Source organism: Zeus faber (genome assembly GCF_960531495.2).
Source record: "Zeus faber genome assembly, chromosome: 1".
NCBI classification, from domain to species: Eukaryota; Metazoa; Chordata; class Actinopteri; order Zeiformes; family Zeidae; genus Zeus; species Zeus faber.
The window spans coordinates 58,743,831-58,763,180 of NC_137193.1; the positions used below are offsets into that span (position 1 = coordinate 58,743,831).

The 19,350-nt window shown below is 43.2% G+C and overlaps 1 protein-coding gene across 1 annotated transcript; it reads left to right on the forward strand.

The window, feature by feature from the left end:
- The first annotated feature begins 720 nt into the window (after positions 1-720).
- acsbg2 (acyl-CoA synthetase bubblegum family member 2) lies at positions 721-18,610 on the forward strand. The gene is made up of 15 exons (XM_080008803.1): positions 721-806; positions 4,049-4,184; positions 4,723-4,832; positions 5,915-6,207; positions 6,838-6,926; positions 7,885-8,005; positions 8,250-8,330; positions 9,256-9,405; positions 10,653-10,829; positions 11,711-11,892; positions 12,468-12,710; positions 13,170-13,387; positions 13,511-13,650; positions 15,834-16,080; positions 16,737-18,610. Exons 1-15 carry the CDS (start codon positions 800-802, stop codon positions 16,856-16,858), a joined length of 2,316 nt encoding a protein of 771 aa, XP_079864929.1. The 5' UTR covers positions 721-799; the 3' UTR covers positions 16,859-18,610.
- Positions 18,611-19,350: the final 740 nt, after the last annotated feature.

The following is a 19,350-nucleotide window of genomic DNA, read 5'->3' on the forward strand; positions in this document are numbered from 1 at the left end:
ATTAACTGTATTTACTCGTTTATATATGTCTATTAACATGCATTTTATTGCCTCATTTATTTATTTAAGGGTTTATTTCATAGGCATATTTATTTATGCATGTATTTATTAAATATTGACTCGACGTTCCATAGTATATGGCCTAAAAATGACATTCAGCCTGACTTCCACCATATCCGCAGCCTAATCGACCTTACAGCACGCAAACAAGTGTCGACAAACATTATATATATATATATATTTTTTTTTTATATATAAATAATTATCATTGTTATTTATTTATATTAGGAAATTGTAATCTCTGACACACAAATATCCAACGTCTCTGCAGCAAATTCAAAGACGAACGCAGCTGCAAGTCCTAAGAACCTGTACACATCCTCTTGTTTGTCCTGTAGTAACCCTGGCCGCCGTATCTGCAGCGCGTGTGTGTGTGTGTGTGCGTGTGTGTGTGTGTGCGTGTGTGTGTGTGTGTGTGTGTGTGTGTGTGTGTGGGGGGGGGGGGGGGGTGCGCTTGTAATGAGCGTGTGTCTTTCAGTTTTTTGGAAGCCCCGCCCCCACTCTCATTCGCTTTTGGCCGACGTGGCCTTATTTGGAGGGCGAGGCTTGTGGTGTGAGCCGATTCAGCCAATCAGATCGGGTTGTGGCGCCGGTGCGGGGCGGGGCGTGGAGGAAGGGGTTGGAAATGAATGGTACGTTATGCCGCACAGTTGTAGGCAAGGAGTGGGAGAGGCAGACTGAGGGGATCACAGAGTACCTGCTTCCAATAACGTGGGCACCGAAGAATTACCAACCAAAAATGCAATGTAAGTTTTTGTTTTTTTTAATGCAGCCTTGTTGCTGTAAATAATTGTAATATCGTCGGTCATTTGTATTGCTCTTTCTCCAGAAAAAGGAATGGTGCTTCTTTTTTAAATTGGATTTCCTGGATTCTCTTCTCTGTGGTACCCCCCCTCGTTTTAAATGTATTTAATAATTGATCGTCGGAAACATTTACATATATAAGGAATTTGTCTTGGTTATGGTTGGTGCATTGTAGTGCAGACAGACGAATAGCCTAAAAATAGAATGCTCAAAAATGATCTGTAATATTAATCTGTAATCATCTAAGATGACTATGGTCAGTCAAGCTGCCTCATTGCATGCAATGCATACATGTTGAAAGTACTGCTCCATCTTGATCTCCACATGTCCCCCACATGTTGTGGAGATGATGATGATGGAGCAGCTGGCTTGTGGCAACCAGGGCGGAGCCCTGCCATATTCTGGATGTTTGTGGATTGTCTTACAAATATGTGTAATGTGAGCCATGGAATAATCATGTGCTTTGTAAAGAAGCTGAGACTCCCATCAGTGACACCACTGGGGGTGTGGTTCATGTAAAACGGAGTGGTGGTGGTGGACATAGTGATAGATGATTTCCTCTCATTTGTGTTTGGACAGCAACTACCAAAACAGGTTCAGGCTGTCGTGTGGGTCTGGTTGTTAACTGCTGCATGATGTAGATGGCACGCTGAAGAACCCTAACCCTCGCTTTTGACAAAGGATTAGCCGACTGTAGTTGTGGGTATTTAAATCTTGGGGCGTGGTGGTGCTGTGCTTGGGGAGGCGGAGAGGGGAACCCCTCGCTTAATCCCTGCCAGACGCACAGGAGGGGGTCGGGTAGTGACAGTTGTCTTCTTTCTGTTTTTCAAATTACATCATACATGAAACAACATGAAAAAAAGGCACCTTTTTATAAGCAGAAATGATCACATCTTAAGTGAAGTTTATTTATATTGCGCTTCACCACAGTACAGTCTTAAAGGGCTTCTTCACAAGCTCCGCATTTGGCATAGAAATCAACTGCATCCCCTTGCCCTGACCTCCACCAGGGCAAGGAAAACTCTCAGAAATGGGGGATGGATGAAACCTTGATAAGGGAGGGAACTCACTTCCCGGGCGGCTAGGCAGCAATGGATGTAGAGTGCAACGTTATTATGATTAATCAACAGTCTCAACATTTTTTCTTATGGATCACAGTGATGATGATTTTTAGAGACTTTGGTCTCAGGTTAACAGCCCATTTTGTTAAATAAAGTAAAAACGGACCAAACTTCTACAGCCAATGAAGAAGCTGGCCTTGTATTTCCCACATAGGCACACATAATTCACCGTACCCCTTCTGTAAGCTGTACCTGTGAAGGTAACATAATTTTTTTTATTACATTTAGCAGATGCTTTTATCCAAAGTGATTTACAATTATTCAAACACTGACAGATGCAGCCATCAGGAGCAATTAGGGGTTAAATGTCTTGCTCAAGGACACTACAGCATGCTAGCAGGAGGAGCCTGGGATCAAACCAGCAACCTTTAGATTACTAGACGACCAGCTCTACCTCCTGAGCTAGCATCCCTCCTCAATGTAATGGATACGATTTATCATGGATGCGAGCATGCAAGGACAGCTATTTTCATTTGGCCTTGATGAGATCACTTGAGCACCTTTCATTTTGCCAGAAGGGAAGTATTGATTGGAGGTGTGTGTGTATTGTCTGATCTCTCATACTTGGGTGGCCTTTTGGGTCTTTTTACCATCAGACTCAACCCCCTTCGCCAGAACATGTGGCCATAAGTGTGCACAAGGGGCATATCACAAAAGGCAGAGTATCCCAGAGCCGCTCCCCCAGCCCATTCTCTTGGAGCCGAAGAAAATGCGTCATCCAGCCACACTTAGTGAGCCGCGGACACAGCTGTGCACGTGTCCTTGAGGGATCTGCAGCTGCCCGGTGGAGTAAGGGGAAAATAAAATGGCTGCCTCTCTTGTAAGAAGCGGTGAGATCACCCCCATGGCATCTGGGCTCTGCAGCGATCTGAAATGAACTGAAGTCTTATCAAGTTTAACCGGTATCCTGTCCCGATGGGGCCGACACCAAAGGAGACCTGTGATTGGCATATGTTGTAGGTTCATTCATTTCCTGTTTTAAAACAAACAAAAAAAAACGTATCAAGTCCTATGTTTTGTGATGAAGCTATTTTGACAATCATGCTTCCTGAACCCCGTGCATCTGTTTCCACCCTTTTTAGATAAAGACTAACAGTAGTCCAGGCCTGTGGCTTTAGAGATGGGGGGCTGGGGCAAGCATGGCTGTGGTTTAAAGAGGGGACACACCCAGAGTATCGTCCTCAGTGGGGGTGGGCTTGTGGTAGCCGTTTGTTCTCACGGGATGATGCACGTCCTATGGTCGTGAAACGTAGGTAGTGAGTGGATTTTGGTGTAGTCTATGGCTTTCAATGGGAAGAAACACTATGAGAACCTTTCAGCCAAGAGTTTTTTTTTGTTAACAAAGAATATGATTATACACATCAAGCATGTGAGTTGACTCAGAGCAATACCAATACAAATTAAGATAAAGACAGTTCAGTTGGACTAACTTATTCAGATTGGATTTCAGTGGCTTAGAGGATATTACTGGCTGATTGTCAGCTGCTATTTAGTTTCTTGTGGAACTCCTACCAAAACATTTTTGATGACTGCTGAGTGTTAGTCTTGCTTTACATGTTGAAATACTGTGAAAAGCACAAAATTCATATGGACGCCTTAACATAAAACGCTGATCAAGTCAGTTAAACACATTTCGTAGACGGTCATTGAGAACATGACACCAAAAGCAGTTCTGTTTTATGGCAAATGTTTTAACCCGCTCGAGCACCAAAACAGACAAAGAGTACAGAGCCCTCATTAATACTACTATGCCAAAATTCAAAGGGTGAAGCACCAGTGTGTCACAATCATCTGGTGACCCTTGTGACGTGAATCCAGCAGCACCAGCTGCCAGTCTTGTGAGTGTTGGAAGCCTTTGGCGATCACATGGCGGTGACAATGTTTCTGTTTCTGGCAACAAGGTCAGGAGAGCAGGTGCTTAAATTAAGAATCCGATCTGTAAGAATCTAAGCGGAACTATATTCTGACATACTCAGGAGTCTTGATTTCTTGTATGTGTGTTACACAGACCTATCAGGGTTAAAAAATGCTGTGTTCTATCGCATGACTTGCTCCCTCTCCAGTGACCGTGTGCGAGCCCACCGACATGTCTGCCGCCGTGGTGATGGACGCGTCTGGCGACGGCAGCTTCCTGCAGTCGTCCTGCAAAGTGGAGGAGAGCGCCGCTTCCCTCGAGGACGTCCCGGCCGAGACCGCCAAGTATGACAACACACGTAGACACGTATGCATGCACTATCACGCCTCGACACATTGGAGTATCTCTTACGGTACAGTCACACCACCAGCGACGGGCCGCTGCACAGCGACTGGCTGCGCAGCGACTAGCTGCAATGCATTTCAAACGCCAAATGGTCTCCCTGGGTTAGTGCTGTACAAAGTGGTCACTGGATACTGGCGTAGAGTTTCTAACAGTAGCCTAAGGGGGTGTTGATAAGCAAATGTGTGTTTATTCGGTTCATTCACTCTGTACCTCATAACGTTTAACAAAAAAAGAAAAACACATTTTTAATTTACTTTTGAGCAGAACGCCATTTCCCAGAGCAAGGGAAGTGTGTTGCCCTGGTTAAATTCCTGTTATCTGGCAGCAGGATGCTTGAGGACCTGTGTGTGTGTGTGTGTGTGTGTGTGTGTGTGTGTGTGTGTGTGTGTGTGTGTGTGTGTGTGTGTGTGTGTGTGTGTGTGTGTGTGTGTGTGTGTGTGTGTGTGTGTGTGTGTGTGTGTGTGTGTGTTCCTTTAGTGAGTCCTCAGAGGAGGAGTCAGCGGGGGAAAGGGAAGAGGAGACAGGAGACTGCAAAGAAGTCATGCACGCATACCTCCCTGCCGAACAGCCCCCCAACGCACAAGCAGGTGAGTGCGCGCGTGTCGTCAGCAGCGTGGGCCCTCCAATATGTACCACATCATCTTTTAAACACACGCGCTCACCAAGGTTGTTGTTATTTTAAACACTGACGAAAAAAGCAAAAGCCCTCGTGTTGACAGCGTCAGCGTTGGTGGGTCTGTGAAGCCTCTGTGACTTGGTCCATGAGGAAGCAGAGGAAGTGGAGGCCTTGCCAGCTCCTGCTTAAGTTCACTTCTGTTTCTGCTCTTGGGTTTCCAACATTTATCAGGCCAGGGACATTCTGTCTCTGGCATTCCATCCTGCGTCAGTCACCGGCGCCAAGAACCCTGTTAAAAAAAAAAAAAAAAAATTAAATAAGCCCCATCAACGTGGTACTGATGGGGTGTTCTGTTAGACAGGGAAGTCATTTCAGCTGTTTGCTTAACTGTAATTGAGTGGATTTCTTTTTCTTAGTCTCTGAGTATGGTCATATTTATTTATTTGTAAAAAGCTAAGCTACTTTTAGAACAGCCAATACTGTCAAGAATTTTCTGAAATAATGTATTTAAATGTTACAGTATTTAATCCCCACAAATATGCCATAATGCTCTATCAGTGTTTTGTATGTATGTATGTATGTATGTTAGTTATGTTTGTGTTATATTTATGTATTTCTTTTCTTAAGTTGATTAATACTTTACTTACTTTTTGACTAATCAATACTTGCAGTAAGTTACAATATTTGTTAATTAATTGTAAATGCTACTTACATCAAGTCAAGATTTACAATAACACCTTCTATAATCGAGTGGAGTTTATAAGCTTAGTATTACCCAATAATAAAAAAAATAGAACAGATAAAATGACCTTAATTTGATGGTCCCTGGCTTTAACATGCTTTAATGGCTCTTGTAATCCATGTGTTGTTAGTTATAAACGTCCTATTTTTTTTATCAAAGATTCCATGGATTCTCTTGTTTTTATACGCACACACCCGCCCACGCAAACACGCCTTCTTCCTCTCTGACTTCCCTTTTTTCCAACTGCCTTTGTAGAACATTTTTTCTTCCCTCTAATCTAATCCAACCCTCCCTCCATTTTCTCCACGCAGCCCCCGCCCGGCGTCCAGACTCCCTGTCGGTGGCGGCAGTCGTGGCGGCGGCAGCAGCGGTCGCGGAGCCCGGCCTGTGGACGTCCCAGTGCAACGGCGAGGTGAAGCTGCGGATGGGGGAGTCGGGCATGGCGGCTGAGCCACCGCTGACCGTCCACCAGATGTTTGCCTCCGCCGCTGAGCGTTTCGGCGACTTCGGCGCCCTGAGCTGGAAGGACGGGGAGACGCAGAAGGTCCTCAACTACAGGGACTACTACCAGACCTGCCGCACCGCTGCCAAGGGCTTCCTCAAGGTAGCGCCCGGCAACGGTGGAGTGAAGACACTGCAGCATTTATGGGCCTTGGAATCAAACCTCATCGTATTGCGGGATGGTTATGGATGCTCTTCTAGGTGTATGCAGAGTTGCTTATCAGCCCATATGAAGTAATATGGTTTTATCATTGGAATTAAGCAGTAAAACAAGGCATTGGCAGTTAAACATGCGTACATCGAAACCATAAAACGTATTATTGTCGATCAAATTGCAGAGACAATTCTAATAAACATGTCGCCTGTCATTAAAACAGCGGGTCATCACAAGTTCAAGCTTTCAGATCGGGGTCAAGTGCTGTGAACTAAGCTCATACAAACAAAAGTAGAGTGTTGATATCTTCCCACTTTAGTTTATATAAATGTTTATGGGTTTTATAATGTTTGTCCATGTCTGCAACATTCCAGATACCCCAGAAACTGGATATGACATTTGATGTTTGCAGATTATTGACACGTTTGGCTTTGCGTTTTCCAATTAAAAGCCACTATAGATGCAAGGCTTTTTTTTTTTAGCAATTCTATTCTTAGGGTTTGAAAGATTGATGAATGATTGAGCACCTTTATCGTGAGTATAACTGTAGTAGTATTGGTTGTTTTTTTTTCCTCCTAGCTGGGTCTAGAGCGCTTCCACGGAGTAGGAATCCTCGGCTTCAACTCGGCCGAGTGGTTCATTTCCGATATCGGCGCCATTTTGGCAGGGTGAGTGTCCATCTGCGCATCTTCCGTAGTTAATACCAAAAGCGTCCCAAAATTTGAAGTGTGTGTACGCCAGAGCCGGACGGTCTGTTTTGCCACCAGTTGCATGATGGGTCACAGGGACACGGCCACCGTGTGTGCTACTAAACTGTGGGTTATTCACCTCGCTGCTTTTAATGAGAGATCCTGTTTGGATGACTTGAACTACCGTCCAAACATTTAATGTGTGTGATAACGGTGGAATTCAAATTCCCACCGCCAAATTCTCCCCCCCTACATGAGCTGTGAGAGCCCTAAGGGCTGGGGGCAAGAGGAATGGCTACCACTGAATCAGCCTCTGATGACAGTGAAATACGCTAGATAACTCATCGCTACGGCCACAGGACTGAGATGATTATGGGACCCAACTATAATCAACTATAATCATTTGTTTTGTCACCGGTTTAAAAAAGGTCTGTAAAAAAGAACGAGCCGAGTCATAGAGTGTAATAAATCCTCTAAAGCTGTGGCCTGTGAGCGCCCTCTTCACCTCACAACGAGAGACGTGGTGTCGACCCGGTCTCCAATAAAGCGATATCTGTAGAGTTCTGATACGACTTCACTGTTATCCAAGGTGACTGGAAAAATGAGGAATGCTTGGAAAAAATAAAATAAAGGACTTGTTGAAAGCCGAAGAACAGCGTATTTGATTGGGAAAAACGGCGCCTTTCAGGCACATGGTCTTCCTCTTGAGGTGAGATTTAACAAGTAAATTGTTCTTCCACTTTCAAAGAGTTCATTGACGGCAGAGACCTAAGTTGCACCCGGACTTATTTGGGGAAGAATCCACGCTGTTTGCATGAGAGACATCAAACCAAAAAAATGAATACAATTTTTTTTCATCATTTTAAGGGACCAAGCTAGGTGTATTCAGAGACTTTTGCCACTGCTGAGTTTGACTTTCTCCTCCCGTGTTTCGCAGTGGATTTGCCGTGGGGATCTACGCCACCAACTCGACCGAGGCCTGCCAGTACGTAGCGGAGAACTGCAAGGCCAACATCCTCGTGGTGGAGAACCACAAGCAGCTGCAGAAGATTCTCCAGGTCAGTTCAAAGACACACCTGCTGTTATAATAATAGCTAATAATAATAATTCTGTAATAACAGGAAAAAAAACAAGCTCACTAATGATGACGTTGTCACTTGCTCAAGGAAATGCAGTCCATGTCAGATGTGTTTATTTGTTTTATACATCTTTTGATTTGGTGCTATTAGTTATTTTTGTTAAGTTTTGTTTGGTGTTTGCATTCTCATATCGATGCCCTCTGCTTGTTCATGAACCTGGCAGGTTCAAGACAAGCTGCCATACTTGAAAGCCATTATCCAGTACAAAGATGCACTGAAAGAGAAGAGACCAAATCTGTACACGGTAAGACCTTATATTTATTGTACACAGGCTTCTTACTGCTGGAGGTCCTTAAAAGTGCTGGAATTTGGTCCTCGGAAATGTACTGGAATACCTTGAAAATTGTCTGTTTTGTGCTTAAGTTATTCAAATCTTAACGTAGCGTTTACGACATAGATGATGCCAGGGAAATCTACATTTAATCCAGCATGGTTCGAAATAGACACTTATAATAGTAGATGACAAGGAGATTAATAATAGACTGTATATGCTAATATACTGTAAATAATAGACAATAAGACTAAGATTATATTATATTAATTTGAATCAATAAAGATCACATTGAAAATGTATTGTATTTGCTTTGCGTGAAGTTCTTTCAAATGCAAAAATGGTACTTAAAGGTGCAGTGTGTAGAATTTAGTGGCATCCAGCGGTGAGGTCGCGGATCGCCACCAACTCAACTCTCCCCACGGCGGTGCAACACGGCAGCCTCCGTGAAAGAGACATGTGGCCACGACACTGGCGAAAAAAGTGGAAGGCCCCTTTCTGGAGACATAGTGTTTGGTTTGTCCATTCTGGAAAACTGTAGAAGAAACATGGCTGTGCAACATGGCGTACCCGCTTTCTATGCAAATTAAAAACGACTCATTCTGAGGAAACGAAAACATGATTCTTATGTTCATGGGATTATACACTAATAAAAACATGCTTATGAATATTATATTACATTTCTGCCAAGTCCATTCCGTAAATTCTACACGCTGCACCTTTAAAAAATAATAAAATAATAAAATAAAAAGTTTAAAAAATAAATCAAAAAGTACTTGAAGGTCCTTGAAATGCATTTTGTACTGCCAGAATGAGCCCTCTGTATATTTAAATGGCAGGGTTTTTTTTTTTTTTCAAAACTTCCTCTTACTTACATGATGATCAATTTGTCCTCCAGTGGGCAGAGTTCATGGAGCTGGGACGCGAGGAGGCCGACGCCCTCCTGGACGACATCATCTCGAGCCAGAAGCCGAACCAGTGCTGCACGCTCATCTACACGTCTGGAACCACGGGCCAGCCCAAAGGAGTGATGCTCAGCCACGACAACGTGAGTGAACACCGATGTCCAGGTTGTGAGCGCCGTCGTGGAATACTGGAACTCACCAAGATGGAGTTCGGCGCTGATCTGCATGTGTAGGGGGAAAAAAAACCTCATAAGACCGATTTTTATGTTTCTGATAACCAAGTTTAGGAATTCCAAAATGCCTCCCAACTGTCACCCTGCTCTGTGCTGCTGACGTCTTATTGGAAGACGGTTCAAGCAACCAAGTTCAATAACAGTGACAGTGCCTGTTCCGATTCTCATGGCTTCTCGTTGATATTGCTGTTTGCTTTGCATTTTGTTTAGTTTGACTGTGCTTAAATTCCACAGCAGTCATGTGCTGCCGTGGAATTAAAAACGTAAATAAATCACATTTACTCTTGACTTTACCTGTAAAGTCAAACCTGTAGTTGCATTTTGTGCTCACTGAGGCTGGAGAGATAAACAACTCTGCATCTTTTTTTTTTTCGTATCGATCCCTTTAAGTAGGTATCATAAAATTATCTAAATCTAAACCCCCTGCCCTACACTGAGTTTTTTTTACTGTTACAGGTTATTTAATCCAGAACATCTTTAACTTTTTCTTTGTTTGTTTTTATATATCTTTATTTAAGGAATTTTTCATTATATACACATACAGTATACACCCTTGCTGACACTATTTTAATGGATAATACTGTGTGTTAATAATAATAATAACTGGGATTTATATAGCGCCTTTCACAAACCCATGGACACTTTACAATGGAAAAAACAAAGAACAAGACAGGGTAGATAAATCATAATAAAAAATAAATAAATAAATAAATAAGGGCAGTAGACCTTGTTGAACAGGTAGGTTTTGAGGATATTTCTGAAGGTGGCCAGGAATGGAGCAATTGGAATGTCAGTGGGGAGAGTGTTCCAGAGGGTCGGGGCTGCCACACTGAGGGCTCTGTCCCCAAAGGTTCGTAGCCTAGTGCGGGGGGTGGAGAGCAGACCAGTGTCCGAGGACCGCAGCTTCCGGGACGGGGCGTAGAGGTGGAGGAGGTCAGTTAGGTGCTGCGGGGCGAGGGCGTGGAGGGATTTGTAGTCCCAATTTTGTTGTCCCAATTATCATAGCAATGATATCTTCAAATGACTGTTATTCTAAATAACCTTGGATGTTATGAGGCTCCACACACCACAGATGGTGATGTGACGTTATTCTTCCGGATGGAGAACTATTCCTGCTTAGTAAACCCCCCCCACCTCCTTGCCCCCCCCCCCCATAGCTGACGTGGACAGCGTGCGCCACCAGCCGCCACGTGCAGCTGACCGACGCCACACAGGCCCAGGAGTGCGTGGTCAGCTACCTGCCACTCAGCCACATCGCCGCGCAGATGGTGGACATCTGGGTCACCATGAAAGTGGGAGGGATCACCCACTTCGCCCAGCCCGACGCCCTCAAGGTGAGGGGAAAAAAAGGCCGTTGTCTTGTGCCGGTGATGTGCATGCCCTCTCCTCGCCGTGTGGCTCCGTCTGTCTGATCACTCCCAACCTGCTGTGTAATCCAGGTCCTCGAGGTGCTTTTTAAGTGCATGAATTTTATCCTCAGAAATTTAAGTTCTGGAATACCTTGATACCTTAAGGAGCCAATTTTGTTCTGAAGGGCTTGATAGGTCGTTGATGAAAACGTGATAATCGAAAACCTGTGATATTCCCTCTGGTTTTGCTATTCAAATCGGAACAATGCAATTTTCAGGATCCAGGTTACTCTTAAATTTAATCCAGCATGGTTGGAAATACACTTGATAGTAGATGACAATGAGGTGTGTGTGTGTGTGTGTGTGTGTGTGTGTGTGTGTGTGTGTGTGTGTGTGTGTGTGTGTGTGTGTGTGTGTGTGTGTGTGTGTGTGTGTGTGTGTGTGTGTGTGTGTGTGATCTAGATAATACAGTAGATGAAAGGCAAAGATAGGGCTTAAATAGTACTTGAAATTCCTTGAATTTCACTTTGAAATGCCAGAATGAACCCTGCCGTTAAGAGAAGCAGTTACAAACAATAAACAGGCCTCTTTTGTTGCAAATAAAAGGAATTTCCTCTGGCCATTCCACATGACCACGTTTCCAAAATAAAAACCACCAAAAAAAAAAATGTCTCCTTTGTCCAGCCAGCGTGTTCTGAAGCATTCTAAAGCGTTCACAAACGAGGCTCTTCCGGGAAGAGACTGTGACGCGGTCTTAACTAATTATCACACGAATTATCACATTCTGAAGATGCATTTTCCACACATGTCTATTCAACTCCTCACATCCCCGATGATGGGTAAAAGTCTCCCCCTCTTCCTCCCAGGGCACCCTGGTGAACACCCTGAAGGAGGTGCGTCCCACAGCCTTCATGGGTGTCCCGCGCGTCTGGGAAAAGATGCAGGAGAAGATGAGGTCGGTCGGGGCCAAGTCGTCCACCGCCCGCAGGAGGGTGGTTTCCTGGGCCAAGGACGTGGGCCTGCAGACCAACCTCAGCAAGATGAACCAGTACGTACTGAATGGATGATGATGGATGGGTGGATGATGATGGATGGGTGAATGATGGGTGGGTGGATCACGGATGGATGGGTGGATGAAGGATGATGGCTGATGGATGGATGGATGGATGGATAGATGGATGGATACTTTATTCATCCACAGGGAAAAATTGCGGTGTTAATCTCATCAAAAACAATAGGCGATACTAATAAAGAATAAAAACTGAGGAAGATTTGCAAAAACATTGACAAAACAAGAAAAAGCACATACAATAAAACTAACAATAAAAATAATAACTAGAAAAATAATCCTAAAATAAACAAGAACATTTTGCCAAAAACTGCCATCATGAATGAATTAATAATTAGATAGAATTCAGATATGCATTTCTGACCCCTTCTTTTTAATTGAACCATGTTTATTCAGTTCTGCCATCGACTTTGCCGTAATAACAATAAAGAGTTAACCATTTGAATAAGAATCAGGAAACAAGCTCCTTCATAACGATTGTCTCATGCTGAATGACTTTTATTTTATCGTTACCCATCAGAGATTGTGTTTGTTCTTTCCCTCGGCCACTTCAGAAACGGAGCGGTCGGGCGCACGCCGCTGAACTACCGTGTGGCCAAGAAGCTGGTGTTCAAGAAGGTGCGCAAGGCACTGGGCCTGGACCGCTGCAGCAAGTGCTACACGGGTGCCGCACCCATCACCAAAGACACGCTGCAGTTCTTCCTCAGTCTGGACGTCCCCGTCTACGAGCTGTACGGCATGAGCGAGAGCACCGGGCCACACACCATCTCCCTGCCTGACGCCTTCTGGGTCACCAGGTCGGCTCTACACACACGCATACGCACATACACATACACACACACACACACACTATGAACAAAGATCTGTAGAAGTGTAGCAGCCCTTGGTTCGTGGTCATTTGTTAGAGCTGAACAATATTTATTGACCAAGAAATCACTTTGGCATTGCGGTCATCCTGTACAGTATTGCAATTGCGATTGAAATTGATTTAAAAAAAATATATATATGTATATGTCTTTGCACAGGATTCACTTGAGTCTGGTTTAATGTTTCACCGATAGTGTATTTGATTGACGGACCACATGTTACACAAAGCACGACAAAATCTTCTGTAGGAGGCCATTTTGGCCATTTTGAACCCCCCCCGTTCTCATGCGTTCTTAAGCCTAAAAAATAGCAGCGATTTCATATTCAGATTTTGTGTTTTATTTATTTATTCATCCATTTATTTATTTTACTTATTTGTTTATTTGCAGCTGCGGGAAGGAGATCCAGGGCTGCAAGACGAGGCTGCACAACCAGGACGAGGAGGGCAATGGTGAGATCTGCTTCTGGGGACGCCACGTGTTCATGGGCTACCTCAACCAGCCCGACAAGACCGCAGAGGCCCTGGACTCTGACGGCTGGCTTCACTCGGGCGACCTGGGCAAGCACGACCAGAAGGGATTCCTCTTCATCACCGGACGCATCAAAGGTACCACTGCAGCTCATCCCCCCTCCGGTCGTTTTTCCCGAACGGCGCTAAAATGCTTTTGCGCAAAGAAGAAAAAAAAAAAAAAGCAAAGCGGTGTTTTAACTCGCACACGTTGGCGTGCAGAGCTGATCATCACGGCGGGAGGAGAGAACATCCCCCCGGTTCCCATCGAGGACGCGATAAAGGAGGCAGCGCCGCTCATCAGCAACGCCATGCTGATCGGAGACAAGAGGAAGTTCCTGTCCATGCTGCTCACCATCAAGGTAGGGGCTCGTGCCACACCTCACGCTTAGGAACGGAGATCATTTTAAGGGCCATTTTCACACTCTGATTTACACCTGTTTTTTCTCAGAATGGAAGGGGCGGGGGTTAACACATGCTTGGCAGCTTGGATAATCGTCACTTTTTTTCATCGTCACTTTTTGCCAAGTACCATTTTCCCGAGGTTCTGAGCTTTTGTCGCTAAAATCAGCTAATACAGTATGTCACAAGTGTGTGGCGGTAACTGAAATCAATGTGCTCTAGTGGCCGGCGTCTCAGAAAAACACCCAATGGATAAAAATATGCCGGACAAAATACCGGAAGCCCCTTTAAGATAAAGGGAATCATTGCACAAACGTGGACGGGCCTTTAAAACTCTGCTTAGATGTCGGACGTAAAAACCAGTTGTGTGAAATGAAATGACCACACATTGAGAATATTTGATGATACTCCTCGACACTGAGCAACGGAAAAACCAAAAGTACCGAACTGTAAACGTAGGGCTGTAAGGGTGGGTGAAACACACTCATGGCAAAATAAAATGGTCAACATGATTTATAACAAAAACTAATATCATAATAATACAGCAGCTGAAGCAGGTCTTAGAAGCCAGTGGGTCCGGTCCATTCCTGCTGCTCTGCGGCCGACGTTTCTGACTTGTTTGGTACATGGACTCACAAACGCTGTCTTGTAAATTGTGCAGACGATACGCAGCACATGAGCGAGGCGTCGAAACCTCTCAGGGAAGCATTGCGGTTAAACCCAGGATTTTATGGAATGTGAGAATGTGACAGCCGTGAGAACGGCGGGACAGGTTGGCCGGTGAACTAAAAGTATCTTGCAGCTCACATTTCTCTGCATTGCAAACACATAATTATGTTTTTATTATGTTTATTATGTTTTTACGTTTATCTACAACGAGTCAAAAGTAGGTCCTGGAAGATATAAAAAAGAAAAGCTGGACACTACCACCTGGTGGAATATTTGGTAAACTACACTTCCATTGAATACAATTCGGATTTGTCTTTGAGATCGATGGATCAATGGATAGATAGACAGATGATGAATGGATGGATGGATAAATTGATAGCTAGATAGATGATAGATAGAAAGATAGATGGATGGATAGATAGATAAATTAATGGATAGATAGATGATAGATGATAAATGATTGATAAATAGATGGACAGATAGATGATGGAAGGATGGATAGATAAATTGATAGATAGATAGATGATTGATAGATCGATTGATGGATCAATAGATAGATGATAGATAGATCGATGTATGGATAGATAGATGATTGATAGATCGATTGATGGATCAATAGATAGATGATAGATAGATCGATGTATGGATAGATAGATGATTGATAAAACGATGGATTGATGATTTGAAGATAGATGGATAGATGGGCACTTTATTGATAACCAGAGGGAAATTGCAGTGTTATAGCAGCACACAAATCAATAGCCAATAATAATAACGTAAACCTGCCAAGTAAACCTAGAAAGTAACTTAAAAAGGAACATTTTGGCAATATACAAAAACATAAACGTTAACAATAAAAATAATCAATCCTACAAGGATTAGTATTGTCCTAAATTCTTTACTTGATGATTTTTCAAGTACGTATAATGAAAGGAGACCTATTATACTAAACAGACTTTCTTTCAGTGCCTGTGCACATACATACATGAATTGTGGTCTGTGATGGACCAACCAACACACAAAGTAAATAAAAACACCCGTCAATTTTTTTTTGTCTGTTCCAGAAAACATGACCTGAAACACGCCATTCACATTTGTCTTCTGTTGAGACTTGAATTTCTAGAATTTCAACTGCCCCCAATACGAGTAACTCAACAAACAAACAAAAAAAGGAAAAAGAAAAGAGGAATTAATACCAACTGTCAATGAAAAAACTGCAGACGATGGATATTTAGGTATATTCAAAAATAAAATAAAATAAAGTAAAAGTATGCAGTACATAGACTGTGGGCTGGGGAGCAAGATCTGCTGTGCGTTTCTCCAAACAGTGTTTTTATGGTAATTGTATTCATTTATTCTATTTAAGCTACTTTTATTTAATCAAAAAGGAGAATAATAGGTCCCCTTTAATTAATAAGTAAGTACAAATATTAAAGTACTTTTAATATTTATAAAAAAAACCCTATTTTTCCAGTGCCAGGTGAACGAGGAGACGGGTGCACCGGAGGACGAGCTGACGCCCGAGGCGGTGGAGCTGTGCAGGCGGCTGGGCAGCAACGCCACGCACGTCTCGGAGGTCGCGGGCGGCCGCGACCGCGCCGTGCACGCCGCCGTGCAAGAGGCCATCAACCGTGTGAACGAGAATGCCACGTCCAACGCCCAGCGCGTCCAGAAGTTCCTCATCCTCGACCGGGACTTCTCCATCACCGGGGGCGAGCTGGGTGAGCCGGAGATGTCCAAACTTTAGGGGTTTATCCGGATACACTTTCTCATTAAACGCTGCGGATATTAAATCTAGGCGACGCTGAATGAAAGCATGACGGGAAATCCCAAGGGACGTCGGATTGAGAGACTCATTTTTTGATTTGGCCAAGTCCGTTTTCATATACAAGGAGTTTGTCTGGGTAAGGATCAGCGCATTTCAAAAATAGCAACAAAAAATAACAATATGCAGAATATATAATGCCTTTGAGCACAGAGCTGCTATTCCGGCTGGAACTGATTCATTAGAAGAGCCATGCCATTTTTGATTTTGCCTACACAATCTAATTTCCATCATTTCTTTATTTAAAGGGGAATTTGAACTTTTTTCATGGCACACCTGTCAAGCTCTAGTGAGCCCTGGTACAAAATACTGTTATATAGGATGAATAAATATGTATACGATGATACGGGCATGGATAACAATGAATATGTTTAAATAATTTTTATGTTATTACTAAATGGACTACACTAATAGATGGAATAACACTCCTACTGAATACTGTAATAACATTGTCTACAATGTCATTACAGTATTATTGTAATAAAAAAAACTGCAGTTTGCAGTTATTGCCCTAAAGTGGTTCTGAAGTGATGTTCCGTCCCACCCCACCAGGTCCCACCATGAAGCTGAAGAGGCCGGTGGTGATGAAGATGTACAAGGAGCAGGTGGAGAGCTTCTACAAGGAGGTGGCAACGCCCAGCACTCCAGACGGGAACCCGCTGCCGCCCAAATAAGAGAGCCACCCGCCCGTCCACCATGCATTTCCAACCACTCCTCCTCCGCTCCTCGTTGCTGCCTCGCTTTCTCCCTCTGGTGAAGATGTTCTCAGCTGTCAACCCCCCCCCCCCGCTCTTTTTAATTTAATTTTTTTTATATAACTTTTATTTCGGTTGTTGGGTTTTGTTTACATTTGTGGGTGTCGTGCAACTGGCAGCAATAAAAAGAAGAAAAAAAATCCACAAGAAGCCATTTGTAAAATGTTGTTTTGATTTTTTTGAAGTCTTGAATCATCAGCTGATTCCAACTATTTATTGATGTTATTGTGAAGGAGGATGATATCCGATAGATGAAGTATAGCCTCGGCAGCGTGGAAGGAAAAAGCTCTGTTTACTGTCGTATGAGAGAAGGTGAAGGTAGAGAATTCACCCCCCCAAAAAAGGTGTTTAGGACATTTCCAGAGTTTCTACTCTTGTGTTTGTTTGTTTTTTTAAGTTTGCCAAAGTCTTGTTAACTCGGGCCAAATATGCAGGGCGAACGCAGTTGTTTAAAACAAAGATCAGCCCTTTGATTTCAGATTGAACGTTTACATCCAGGGCCTTTCCTGGCCTGGAATTCCAACTGAAAAGGAAAGCGCTGAGGAAGCATCGCTGCCCTATTGATTGATATTGTTGGTTTTGTTTCTGTGGGGAAAAAACCCAAAACAAAACAAAGTTTGACTTGAATGTGTTTGTCTTGAGCGTGAATGGAAATGTTCTGCCTCTTGAGAGGTAGGAATCCAAATTACTTTGTCCCAACTGTAAAATTCAATTTAAGCCATATTATGTACGTCGATATACATATGTACTTCAGTTATGGGTTGTTGTCTTTTCTTTCCGTAACCAATGAAATATCTGTGTAAGCCGCACGTGGTCCCGTTGGAATGTGTGTGGAATTGAATATTTATTGTAAAATACTGTAAATTCTTTTTTTTTTTTTCTTCTTTTTACTCCTTTTCTGTTGTTTTTATTTTCGGCGAGCTGAAGCCGTGAATCATTTTGCATCTATTTCTGTGTGCTCACGTGGAGGAAATGTGGAATTTTTTTGTGGGGCGGGTTTGTGCGGAGATTTTGAACGCTGCACAGAAAAAGATTTGTTTTATTGCCTAAAGAATGTTATGGCAATTCAGACATTTTCAAATTGTTGAAACAAGAGTAGAACAGAAAAAAAAAACAAAAAAACCTGTTGTTGCAATCCAAAAAGCTGATTCCTATGTTTAAATGGCGCAGGTAATTGCATATAAAGATATGCTTATTTATTTGAAATGTAACATTCTCACAATGTAAAGTGGAAGCGGGTACAGCTTGTTGAAGTCAGGCCTTTAAAGAAAAGACGCACAGGAATATTGTACAGTATAGTGTAGGTGTACTCACAGAATCATATGTAACATAAACCTATAAAGAGGAAATGACGGTGACCTGTACCAGTACGTCAAGGTGTGTACGAGTTCTGTTTTGTTGCTGCTCGGCCACCAATTTTAGGAGAACCGCTTTGAATTCCCACTCCAGGAACGTCAAGCCCCAGAGCTTTTTTTTGTTCAGTCAAATACATCAGACGCCAAATACTGGTCTCACCTGACCTTGAACTAGTTTTAGAAACCAAAAGTAATATGCATGGTAATGCAGCAGAGGGGGCTGGTCCACAGCTGATGCCTCGAGTTTTCACTTGTTAGGATAATGTGCGTGCGTGAGATACAGCTGTACAAATAAAAAGTATACTTTTAATTTGAAGGCTGCTTTTGGTTCATTTTGTTATGCTCTGAATTTGATGTTTTTACTCCAGTTGGGAGTGGGAGAAGTTGATCGTGGTGGCTGCATGAACCCGGCACACAAGGTTCAAGTCTGGGTCAACCTCAGGTCAGCGAAGGGACACACTAGAGCCAAAAACAGTAAGACAGTACTCAATGACTTTATTCATATGATTTGAAAATAAAAAACATTAAAATAACGGGTTTTTTTCTGTATGTACTTGTAAAGCAACTTGCATCGTATGGCCACATGGTGGCATCGTAGTGCCAAGCTCCTATTTTGAAAATGACCAAATAGCAGTTTTCCTGCTGTTGTGTTCATTTGTTGTCCATCACGGAAGCATCGACCCCATGCACTGAACACATTAATTTAACTTAGACCTCCAGAGCCGCCTCGGACCCCCCCCCCCCAAAAAAAAGGAAACTGAAATCATGACAACTACAGGCAAACCTGTCCCATCACAGACACATTATGAATACCACCGACACTGGAAACGCACCTTCAACATGCCCCCGCCCCCCAAATCCAAGTCCTCGTAATATCAAGTGGAAACACATATTTGCAAGTAACCATTTACTGCTTAATATTTTTTGCTTTTTTTCCGTGTCCTCCTTAAGATCCACACAGTAGATATTCCACCTTTGCTTTATTGTACACATATATGAATATATATATAAAATATAGTCTTAGTTTAATTGCTTCCACCCCGACAGCCCTGGTAC

Coding starts and splice junctions, on each gene's coding strand:
- acsbg2 (XM_080008803.1), top strand. Junction 4,185..4,722: donor GTCCCGGCCGAGACCGCCAA/GTATGACAACAC, acceptor GTGTTCCTTTAG/TGAGTCCTCAGAGGAGGAGT. Junction 11,893..12,467: donor AACCTCAGCAAGATGAACCA/GTACGTACTGAA, acceptor CGGCCACTTCAG/AAACGGAGCGGTCGGGCGCA.